This window comes from Scyliorhinus torazame, chromosome 6 (genome assembly GCF_047496885.1).
Source record: "Scyliorhinus torazame isolate Kashiwa2021f chromosome 6, sScyTor2.1, whole genome shotgun sequence".
Taxonomy (NCBI): Eukaryota; Metazoa; Chordata; class Chondrichthyes; order Carcharhiniformes; family Scyliorhinidae; genus Scyliorhinus; species Scyliorhinus torazame.
In genome coordinates, this window is record NC_092712.1 from 268,662,665 (window position 1) to 268,674,763 (window position 12,099).

Below are 12,099 nucleotides of genomic sequence, written 5' to 3' on the forward strand. Positions count from 1 at the left end.
GCCTAACCAAAGTTTTGTACATATCCAACATAACCTCCCTACTCCTATAATCTATGCCACGACTGATAAAGGCAAGTGTGCCGTATGCCTCCTTACTTACCCTATTAACCTGTCCTGTCGCCTTCAGGGATCTCTGGACAAGCATCCCAAGATCCCTCTGTTTCTCTGAGCTTCCTAGTGTCCTGCCATTCATTGAGTACTCCCTTGTCTTGTTACTCGTTCCAAAGTGAATCACTCCACAGTTTTCAGGGTTAAATTCCATCTGACCATCTGATCAACCTATCTATATTTTCCTGCAACCCAAGACCTCCTTCCTCATTATTAACCACCCTGTCAATGTTCATGTCATCCACTTCTAACATTATGATGGAGGGAATATCGTTGATGAAACAGCTGAAGGTGGTTGGGCCGAGGATACAAGTACTCCTCTAATATCTTCTTGAATGCCTCTAGTTGAACCTGACTCCGCCACACTTCAGGCGGCACATTCCAGACCAACCACTCGCTGTGTGAAAGTGTTTCTCATGACGCTTTTTACTTCTTTGCAATTCATTTTACATCTGTGCCCTCTCCTCTTTATGCGAGGGACCAGTTTCCCCCCATCTCATCTGTCCCATCCCCTCATGATTTTGAACATGTCAATCAAATCTCTTGGCCTTCTTTTCTCCAAGGAGAACAGTCCCAACATCTCCAATCTATAACTGAAGTTTCCATCCCTGGAACCATTCTTGTAAACCTCTTCTGCATTCTCTCCAATGCGTTCACATCCTTCCTATAGTGTGGCGCCTCGAACTGTACACCGTATTCCAGCTGAGGTCCCACTAATGTCTTGTATAGGTTCAGCATAACCTCTTTGTTCTTGTACTCTATGCTCTTAATAATAAAGCCTAGAATACTATATGGATTATTAAATGCTCTCTCCACCTGTCCTGCCATCTTCAGCACATATACATACAAGTCCCTCAGCTCCTGCACCCCTTTAAGAATTTTACCCCTTATTTTATATTGCCTTCCCATGTTCTTCCAACCAAAATACATCACCTCACACTTCTCTGCATTGAACTTCATCTGCGACCTATCCGCCCATTCCACAAATATGTCTGTCTGAAGTTCCACATTATCCTCTTTATAGTTTATAATACTTCCAAGTTTTGTATCATCTGCTAACTTTGAAATTGTTCCCTGCACACCAAGATCTTGATCATTAATACATATTAGGAAAAGAAAGGGTCCCAATACCGATTCCTGGGGAACACAACTATAAACCTTCCTCCAGCCTGGAAAATGCCCATTGACCATTGCTCCCTGCTTCCTATTCGGCCAATTTTGTATCCATGTTGCTGCTGTCCCTTTTATTCCATGAGCTATAATTTTATCACAAGTCTGTTCTGTAGCGCTGTGTCGAATGCCTTCTGGAAATCCACGTACACCACATCAACATTATTATCCTCATCAACCCTCACTGTTATCTCTTAATCTCTTCAAAAAAATCTCCAAATTTGTTAAACATGATTTGCCTTTTAGAAATCCATGCTGGCATTTCCTAATCAATCCACATTTTTCCATGTGACTACTAATTCTATCCTAAATAATTGTTTCGAGAAGCTTGCCCAGTACTGATGTCGAACTGACTGGCCTGTAATTGCTGGGGCTACCCTTGCAATGCTTTATGAGCAAGGGGGTAACATTTGCAATTCTCCAGTCCTCTGGCACCTCTTGTGAATCCAGAGAAGACTGGAAGATTTTGGCCAGCGCCCCTGCAATTTCTATTCTCACTTCCTTTTAATATTCTTGGATGTATCCCATCCGGTCCCAGTGCCTTGACAACTTTCAATGCCGACAGTCTATTCAACACTTCCTCTTCATCAATTTTGAACCCTTCTAGGGAAAGAATTTCCTTGTCTATCACCTTGGCCTGGGTAGCATCTACCACATTGGTAAAGACAAATGTGAAGTATTCATTTAATACCTCAGCTTTTCCCCCTCCCTCTATGTGCAAATTCCATTTAAGGTCCCTAATTGACCCTACTCCTCCTTTTACTACCCTTTGACTATTTATATGCCTGTAGAAGATTTTGGGGTTCCTCTATATGTTGGCCGCCAGTCGTTTCTCATTCTCTCTTTGTTTCTCTAATGAGCTTTTTCACCTCTCCTCTAAACCTTCTGCATTCCTCTTGATTCTCAACTATATTTTCTGTCTGACACCTGTCGTAATCACATTTAAAAAAAAATTTTTTTTTTAAATTTAGAGTACCCAATTAATTTTTTCCTTTTAAGGGGCAATTTAGCGTGGCCAATCCACCTACCCTGCACATCTTTGGGTTGTGGGAGCGAAACCCACGCAAACACAGGGAGAATGTGCAAACTCCACACAGACAGTGACCTGGAGCTGGGATTGAACGTGGGACCTCGGTGCCGTGAGACAACTGTGCTAACCACTGCACCATCATGCTGCCTGTTTCTATCTCCTTTTTCATAAGGAGCACTGGATTTGTTTGCCCTACCTTTCCCTTTTAAGGGAATATATATTTAGATCCCAGCCCTGATCCCCTTGCAGCTACGTCTCTGTGATGCCCACAACATCGTACCGGCCAATTTCAATGTGCGCAACATGCTCATTTACCTTGTTCCGTATACTGCGAGCATTAAGGTACAACACCCTCAGTCCTGCATTGACCACCTCCCTTCTCACCCTTGTCACCTTTTTTTCTCTGCCTGAGGGTGATGTTCTATTATTTTGTTCTCTATTTCCCCTTCAGTTATGACACATTCTAAGCTAACGCTCTGGTTCCCACCCCCCTCCCATATTAGTTTAAATCCTCCCGAGTGACACTAGCAAACCTCCCAACCAGGGTATTGGTGCCCCTCGAGTTTAGATGCAACCCGTCCTTGTACAGGTCGCACTTGCCCCAGAAGAGATCCCAATGGTCCAGAAATCTGAAACCCTCCCTACTACACCACTGGTTTAGCCACTTGTTTAGCTGCACTATCCTCCTATTTCTAGCCTCACTGGTACGTGGCACAGGGAGTAATCCTGAGATTACAACCCTAGAGGTCCTGCAGGACCTCATCACTCTTCCTGCCTAGGTCATTAGCAACTATGTGTACTATGACCTCTGGCTGTTCACCCTCCCCCTTCAGGATGTCCTGTGTTCGCTCAGAAACATCCTTGACCCTGGCACCAGGGAAGCAACACACCATCCTGGACTCTCACTTTCATAGAAGCGCCTATCTGTGCCCCTTACTATAGAGTCCCCTATAACTATCACTCTCCTGCACTTTGCCCTCCCCTGCTGAGCAACAGAGCCAGTTGTGGTACCACTGTTCTGGCTGCTGTTGTTTTCCACTGATAGGCTATCCACCCCCCCACCCCCTCAACAGTATCCAAAAATGTATACCTGCTAGAGAGGGGGACAGCCACAGAGGATTCCTGCACTGACTGCCTGCCTTTTCTAGCGGTCACCCATCTGTCTGCCTGCACCTTTGGGTGTGACCACATCTCTATAACTCCTATCTATGATGCTTTCCGCCACCTGCATGCTCCTAAGTGCATCCAACTGCTGCTCCAACCGAACCACGCTTCCTGTGAGGAGCTGCCATTGGTTACACTTGCTGCAGATGTAGTCGACCGGAACGCTGGAAGCGTCACGGATCTGCCACATCTCACAGTTGGAGCACTGCACCCCGCTGAGTGACATTTAAGCACTAGTTAATTAATTTGAAGTAAACACTTGAATTATTGTTAGATTGAGTTTCAATTAACTATATGGCCCTGATGCTAGATTTGTACTGTAAAATTAAATGCTAAATACTAATCTCTGCCCTTGGGTTCAGTTACTCCACTATCTAGTTAATCAATTATATTTGTTTTGCAATGTTATTTTTTTTCAAATTTAACAGATTCCCATCCAGCCAATCAGGTCACAGCTTTACTGTGATGTCACTTTAGTCGTCCCCCCTCTTCTCCCCCCCCCCCCCCCCAAACCACCACCACACACAATTTGAAACAGTATTAAAATCACTTGCGTATCCAGGATGCTGTCTGGATACCTCCCTGTAGATTAACAGTTGCAGGTCAGAAGAAATAAAACAGAATGGTAGTGAAGAAGTACATCCTCCCACTCTGCACCGAATTACCTCACTGCACGAAATTACCAAGTTTGAACCTCACTCAGGCTGTCTCCTCCTCTATATTAATATCAATGAAGGTCTTTGGGGGTGATTTAACCACATACAAGTGTGGGTTGGGATGTTTAAACCTTGGAAATCTAAAATCTGACCTCAATTTGCCCACTTCAGAGAAGCAGTGACAGACCCACTTGGCATTCAAATAAAGTTGAATGCCTCATATTTAACCAGTCTTCCAGGTTCAACTCTGGCTGGGTTTTCCAGGCCTTAAAGAAACACAGCAGCTGAAGAGAGAATACTGCTTCATGGAAAGCCAAGTGCCTTCACAGCTCTGATTGTGGGCCAGGTGGAGCAGAAATACTTCCTCCCAATCCACCAATCTTACTTCACTTCTTTCAACCTTCAACTGAATACAGAAGTTAATTGGATGCTTTGTTGTCTAACTGGCTCAAAAGAAGCCCAACACAGCCCATCCCCAGGTTTCTTGGTGTATTCATATCTTATGATCAGATCTCACCAGTAAACAACAATCATCTCCACCTACAGCCTCCTCTACATAGAGGGAAACAAACACAAGAGTAGGTGGTCTCTTTGCTGAATAATTGTGTTCAGTCTGCTGGTTAAACCAGAGCTCTAATCCAAAGTTTGGAATATTGGTGGTGCCCAAAATGAGAGGCTGCATAATGATGGAGATCTGCAACTTGTATCTTTCCAACTAGTGAGATACGTAGATTCATAATGCCCTAGGAACAGATTCAACAGTAGCTTTCAGAACTTATTGGATAAATACTTGAAGGGGATAGAATTGCATGGATGTAGAGAAAGAGGTGGGGAGTGGGACAGCTGGCTCAAACTTGACAAAGTTAATGGCTTCCCTCTGAGCTGTACTATTCAATGATTTTATCCCATGAAGACTGCGGGGGATCCAGGTGTGAATGCTCTGATGGATACAGCACTGTTTCTTCTTAAAACGACTGGCCATTTTGTACAGCTACTTATAAAAAGTTGGCTTTTTTAGCAACAAGATTGTTGAAGACAAAGTACCGAGCCAGGGTGAGCACTGACCATGGCATGCACATGTGCTTGTCAAAGATACTTCAGAGTCTTGATATAATTGATGCTCCATATATATATATATATATATATATATATATATTATATCTTGACTGTGTCCGGACCATTTCCATTTTGAAGGTAGCCCATTGTTCAGTTACAGTTTTTCCTGCCAAACTTCTGTTCCAGTCAAACCAGCCAGGCTTCGTTCTTGCCCCATTGAAATCGGCCCTCCCTCAGTTAATTACTTATACTCTGGATTGCCTATTTTCCTTTTCTATCATCGTCCCAAACTTTACAATGCAATGATCACTGTCTCCAAAATGTTCCCCCACTGGCACTTGATCAACTTGGCCCACCTCATTTCCAAGAACCAGGTCCAAAAGTACATCCTTTCTTGTTGGACTGGACACACTGCTGTAGAAAATTTTCCTCAACATAATCTAGGAACATTTACCCCTCTCCACCCTTTACACTACCACTGTCCCAGTCTACATTCAGTCCCCCATTAAAACTACTCAATAATGTTTGCATCTCTCTGTGATTTCCCTGCGGATTTGTTCTTCTGTATTCTCACTAAAGCACCCGTTTTGTTCCTTAGCTCTAGCCAAATTGATTCTGCCCTTGAATCCTCTGGGACATCCTCTTTCTCCAGCACTACAATGCCTTCCTAACCAATACCATCTTTTGTTGACTGGACATACCTGGGCAATTTTACACATTGGCAGGTAGATGCCAGTGTTATAGCGGCACTGGAACAGCTTAACAAGGGCAACAACTATTTCTGGAGCATATTGCCGAGATGTTGTCAGGGCCCATAGCCGTTGCAATGTCCAATGCCTTCAGCTATTTCTTGATACGGTATTTAAATTGTAGTATGAACAGTAAATTTTGCATTTATGTTTGCAGAAACTACCTAAGAGATCTGTTAATACACTTCACTGCTTTCCATTCTGTGCCATTGGGCCTTCCCAATGTATTAATTGCATAGATTTTATTAAATGTCTTTACAGGAAGTCCCAGATCCAATCAGATACTTTGTTACTCACTGGACCAAAGACCCTTGGACTCAGATGGCTTACAGCTTTATAAAGACAGGGGGAAGCGGTGAAGCTTATGACATAATTGCTGAAGATATACAAGGAAAAGTGTTTTTTGCTGGTGAGGTAAGTAGATAATTCAAAATGTGACAGCCAATTATTCAAAAACACAAATAATCTGGGGAACATTCTCGGGGCAGGACCTACTCTGTTAATGTTGGGAAGAGTTACAGAACAAAGAGATCTACGAGTATAGTTTCATAGCTCCTTGAAAGTGGAGTCACAGGTGGACAGCGTGGTGAAGAAGGCATTCAGCATGTTAGGTTTCATTGGTCAGAACAGTGAATACAGGGGTTGGGACGCCTTGCTGAAGTTGTACAAGACATTAGTAAGGCAACACTTGGAATACTGTGTACAGTTCTGGTCACCCTATTATAGAAAGAATATTATTAAACTAGAAAGAGTGCAGGAAAGATTTACTAGGATGCTACCGGGACTTGATGGTTTCAGGTATAAGGAGAGGCTGGACAGACTGGGACTTTTTTCCCTGGAGGATAGGAGGCTGAGGGATGATCTTATAGAGGTCCATAAAATAATGATGGGCATTGATAAGGTAGATAGTCAACATCTTTTCCTAAAGCTGGGGAGTCTAAAACTAAAGGGCATGGGTTTAAATTAAGAGTGGAGAGGTACAAAAGGATCCAGAGGGGCAATTTTCTCACCTAGAGGGTGGTGTCTGGAATGAGCTGCCAGAGGCAGCAGTAGAGGCAGGTACAATTTTGTCTTTTAAAAAGCATATGGACAGTTTTATGGGAAAGCTGGGTGCCGAGGGTTATGGGCCAAAGGCGGGCAATTGGGACCAGCGTAATGGTAAAACTGGGCAGCATGGCCAAGTTGGGCCGAAGGGCCTGTTTTCATGTTGTAAGCCTCTGACTATTCTCCCCAACTCAATTTTGCAGTACGTACAGGTGTCCCCCCCCCCCCCCCCCCCCCCCCCCCCACAAATCCCCGCCACCATGACAAACAGTTCCTCAAACATGGTGGTCAACAACCCCCACCATGTCTCAAAGACCTCCGATGAATGCTTCAATTCAAACTTACTCTCCTCCAACCGGAGGAAGTCGTACAGGTCCCCTAGCCAGGTTGCCACCCCCGGTGGCGTTGTCGACTGCCATTCCTGCAAAATTCTTCACCGGGCAACCAGAGAGGTGAAGGCCACGATATTGGCCTTCCTCCCCTCCTTCAGCTCCAGCATTTCCAATACCCCAAAAATCACCGCCATAGGGTCCGGCCCAGCCTCTAGCCCCACAACCTTTGTTAGCGTTCTGAACACTCCTGCCCAATACCTCTCCAACTTCTCACCCCCCCAAAACAAATGCGCGTGACTCGTACAACAGCAGGTCGTCCGTGTACAGCGACACCCGGTGCTCCCTACTTCCCCTCATAATCCCCTGCCACTCTGCTGACCCGCTATGGGCCATCACCAAGGGCTCTTTCGCTAGCGCAAACAACAGTGGCGACAGCGGACATCCCTGCCTCGTTTCACTGTGCAACCCGAAACTCCGTGAACTCATCTCATTTGTCCGTACACGCGCCACAGGAGCCATGTACAACAGATGCACCCATGCCACAAACTTAGGCCCAAACCCAAACCTTTCTAGAACCTAGAACAGGTACCACCACTCCACCTGCTCAAAAGCCTTCTCCGCATCCATCGACATCACTACCTCAGGTACCCGTCCTCTCGACATTCAATAGCCGCCTTATATTACTCCAGAGTTACCTTCACAAAGCCGTTTCATCCTCTGCAACCACTCCCGTAACGCATCCATCCATCCTCCCTGCCACTAACTTAGCCAACACTTTCACATCTATATTCAACAGTCAGTGGTATAGGCCTGTATGACCCACACTCGAGCAGGTCCTTCCCTTTCTTTGGAATTGGCGCAATCATCACCTTTGTCATTGTCTCCAGCAGCTCCCCCTTCTCCAGCACCTTGCTAAATGTTCCCAGTAAATGTGGTGCTATATCTGCGACAGGCCCCTTGTAAAATTACACCGGGTAACTGTCCGGCTCTGGGGCCTTCCCTGACTTCATCCCTCTTATGCTTTCCATCACCACTCTCCGCCTTAATGGCTCCTCTAGTGCCTGCCTCCTCTCCTCATCATGGGAATTCCAACCCATCCAAAAACTGTCCCATATCCCCTTCCTCACCCCCTGAATCGGCCCTATACCATTTCTCATAATACTCCCTGAACGCCTCATTTATCCTCCCTGGCTCCGACACTACCTCCCCCGACCCTGTGTCCTCTCAGGGTTTCTTTGGACGCGGCCTGCCTCTTGTGGTGATATGCCTGTGAATAGTATTGTACATAGTTAGCAATGTGACCTCCAACCAGCTGGTGGTGTCAGACATCGGTCACGTGATGTGGGACACTGGCCAGTTGGTAGTAAAGCATACAGCAGGACAGTCGCACATAGAGTAGTTCCAGGAGAGTTCATGGAACTCAAATAGTACCCTAGTCTGTACAGTATTCTCTTTGTTATCTTTCCACATGTTCATTAATAAATCATCGTTCTAGTTAAGCAACCAGGTGTTCTGTGTAAATCAATGCCACGCCAAGTCCACAGAACAGAACACCTCTGTAGCTCGTGGGCTAGCATGCGGCTCGCCTTCACTCCATATTCATACTGCACCCCCCTCACCCTTCGTAGTTGCCCAACAGCACTTCCCTCTCCAGCCTATCGAATTGCCCCTGTAACCTCTTTCTCTTCGCCAATGCCTCCACGGTGGGGTCCCTCGAATATTCCCTGTCCACCTCAACTATCTCATCCAGTAATCGTCCATACTCTCTACTCTTCCTATCTCAGTGTGCTTTGAATGAGATAATCTCCCTCCAAACCACTGCCTTCAATGCCTCCCAGAATGTGGCTGCCGATATCTCCCCATTTTGGTTGAACTCCACGTAATCCTTAATCACCGACCACACATTATCGCAAAACCCCTTGTCCCCTAACAGCCCCGAGTCTAACCTCCATCAGGGCCTCTGTTCCTGCCTCGAGCTAAGTCGGACCTTCAGCCAGTGCAGCGCGTAGTCTGAAATGACGATTTCCGCGTACTCCACCCCCACCAACACCTCACGGCTCACCACAAAAAAATCAACTCTGCAGTGTACATGTGCAACTCCCTCTCCCTTGGGTTCTTAAAACCTCCACGAGTCCACCATACCCATCCTTTCCATAAACCCTCCCACATCCACATATAAAAGTCGTTAGAACACGTACAAACAGACTCAAAAACAGCTTCTTCCCCGCTGTTACCAGAATCCTAAACGACCCTCTTATGGACTGACCTAATTAACACTATACCCCTGTATGCTTCACCCGATGCCAATGTTTATGTAGTTACATTGTGTACCTTGTGTTGCCTTTAGGGGCAGCACGGTAGCACAAGTGGATAGCACTGTGGCTTCACAGCGGCAGAGTCCCAGGTTCGATTCCCCGCTGGGTCGCTGTCTGTGCGGAGTCTGCACATTCGCCGTGTGTGTGCGTGGGTTTCCTCCGGGTGCCCCGGTTTCCTCCCACAGTCCAAAGACGTGCAGGTTAGGTGGATTGGCCATGCTAAATTGCCCTTCATGACCAAAAAGGGTAGGAGGGGTTATTGGGTTACGGGGATAGGGTGGAATTGAGGGCTTAAGTGGGTTGGTGCAGACTCGATGGGCCGAATGGTCGTCTTATGCACTATGTTCTATGCCCTATTATATATTTTTTATTTTCTTTTATTTTCATGTACTTAATGATCTGTTGAGCTGCTCGCAGAAAAATACTTTTCACTGTACCTCGGTACACGTGACAATAAACAAAATCAAATCCTTCGCAATCCAAAGCCTTCCCATTGACCTGGGGCTTGACCTGTCCACCCTCGGCTCGAGCACACAATTAAAGTCCCTTCCCATAGTCAACGTGGCCAAGTCCGGGATCGCTCCCAGCAACCCCCTCATGAACCACGCATCGTCCCAATTCGATGATTATACATTCACTAACACCACTGGTGTCCCCTCCAACACCTCGCTTACTATCACGTATCTCCCACCCGGATCCTGCACTTCCTTGGTCCTTACAAACCCCGTCTTTTTATTCAACCCTCCGACTTCGAGCCAAACCCCAAGTGCAACACCTGACCCATCCATCCCTTCCTCAACCTAACCTGATCCTTCACCTGGAGGTGCGTCTCCTACAGAAAGTCCACCCCTGCCTTCAAGCTTCTCAAGTGCGCAAAGACCCGCGATCTCTTCACTGGCCCGTTCAGCCCCCGCATGTTCCATATTATGAGCTTTACCGGAGGCTTGCGCATCCATTCCCCTCTACTGTCCTTTATCCTCCCCTACTGATTCTGTCTGCTTTAATTCACCCTAAACTGGGCCCATCCAAGATGGCCTCCTTCTCCACCCATGACCATGCTTCTCCTCCAGCACTACCACATCACATCCCCCCCCTACTCCCGGCCAACCCTCGCGGCCATCTCCCCCACCTCACTTCCGTTTACCAGCATTACCTGCCAGCGTGGCAGCTCCTGTGCGAAGGCCCTCCTATGTATCCCTCCCCCCACCCTTCCTCCTTGATCTGTGTAGATGGCTCCCTGTGGACCTCCCCCACCCAAACAAAGACGCATCCAAAACCACAGGTCACCTCCTCCAAAATATAAACACCACCATGGGGGGCGGGGGGTGGGGGCAGTTCCTCCCTTTCAAAATTATTACCCCTCCTTAAATATTCACCACAATGAAATCCCTCCGAGAAGAAAGAAAACCCCCTCCGGCCCCCACACTACCCGCATCCTCCACACTCCGTTGTGCCAACTTCTCCATCTCCCATCAAAGCTCAGTTCTCCCCCAGTTTATGCTCTTTAACAAAGTCATTGGCCTCCTCTGGGGTTTCAAAATAGTACTCCTGGCCTTCAGAAGTCACCCACACATTCGCCGGGTACTGCACCCCGAACCTGACCTGCCGTTGATAGAGAGCCGCCTTGGTCCTGTTAAACCCAACACACCTTTTTGCGTGCTCCAACCCAATGCCCTGATATATTCGGACCTTGTTCCTCTCCCATTCGCAGTTCCGTTTCTCCCTGGCTCACCGCAGGATCTTTCTCCACAAACTTGTGGAGCCTTACAATCACCGCCCACAGCGGCTCGCTTGCTGTTGGCTTCTGCCTTGGGGACATGTGCGCCTTGTCCAGTACCCCCTCCGCTACCAGCCCCGCCAGCATCCGCGAGACGTATCTCGTAGCACTCGTGCCTTCCACGCCTTCAGGCAGGCCAACGATACGCACGTTCTGCCTTCCAGATCTATTCTCCTGCTTCTCTACCTTTGCTGTTAACAACTTGCAAAGGTCCTCCAGGAGCTCTACCTCCAATGACACCACCCGATAATTATGGTCAGACATCACCCTCTACAACTCCTGGATCTGTGACCCTGTGCCTCTAAGCACTTATCGACTCTCTCCATCGAGCTTTTCAGGAGTGCAACTGCTCCTTCGATGGCCTTTGATCGGTCTTCCTGCATCTCCTTTCTTTGTTGGCGAAACTCCTCTCTGATAAACGCCATCAGCTGCTCCATCTGGGGTTTTCCAACATGCGACGACCCTTCCCCCTCCACCACCTTTCCAATTGCTGCTGCACCACAGGTCTCTTGCAATTCTTTGATTAGATCTTTAACCTTCTGCCGGGTTTGATAATCAGCAGAAATGCCACTCGGGGGGAACTTCTCCACACCTTCAGCTAGGCTACCCCGTCAAAAAGTTTTCGGGTAAAAAGCTCAAATCCACGCCTTCGAGCCAGAGCTGCCATGTGTGCGACCACTCACTCCATGGCCACCACC

The 12,099-nt window shown here is 47.1% G+C and overlaps 1 protein-coding gene across 1 annotated transcript in view; it reads left to right on the plus strand.

Moving 5' to 3' along the window:
• kdm1b (lysine demethylase 1B) overlaps positions 1-12,099 on the plus strand; it is a 274,704-nt gene that overhangs the window by 245,141 nt on the left and 17,464 nt on the right. Inside the window, exon 19 of the mRNA XM_072510250.1 lies at positions 6,195-6,347. Coding sequence (XP_072366351.1) covers positions 6,195-6,347 — 153 coding nt within the window. The remainder of the gene's footprint in view (positions 1-6,194; positions 6,348-12,099) is intronic.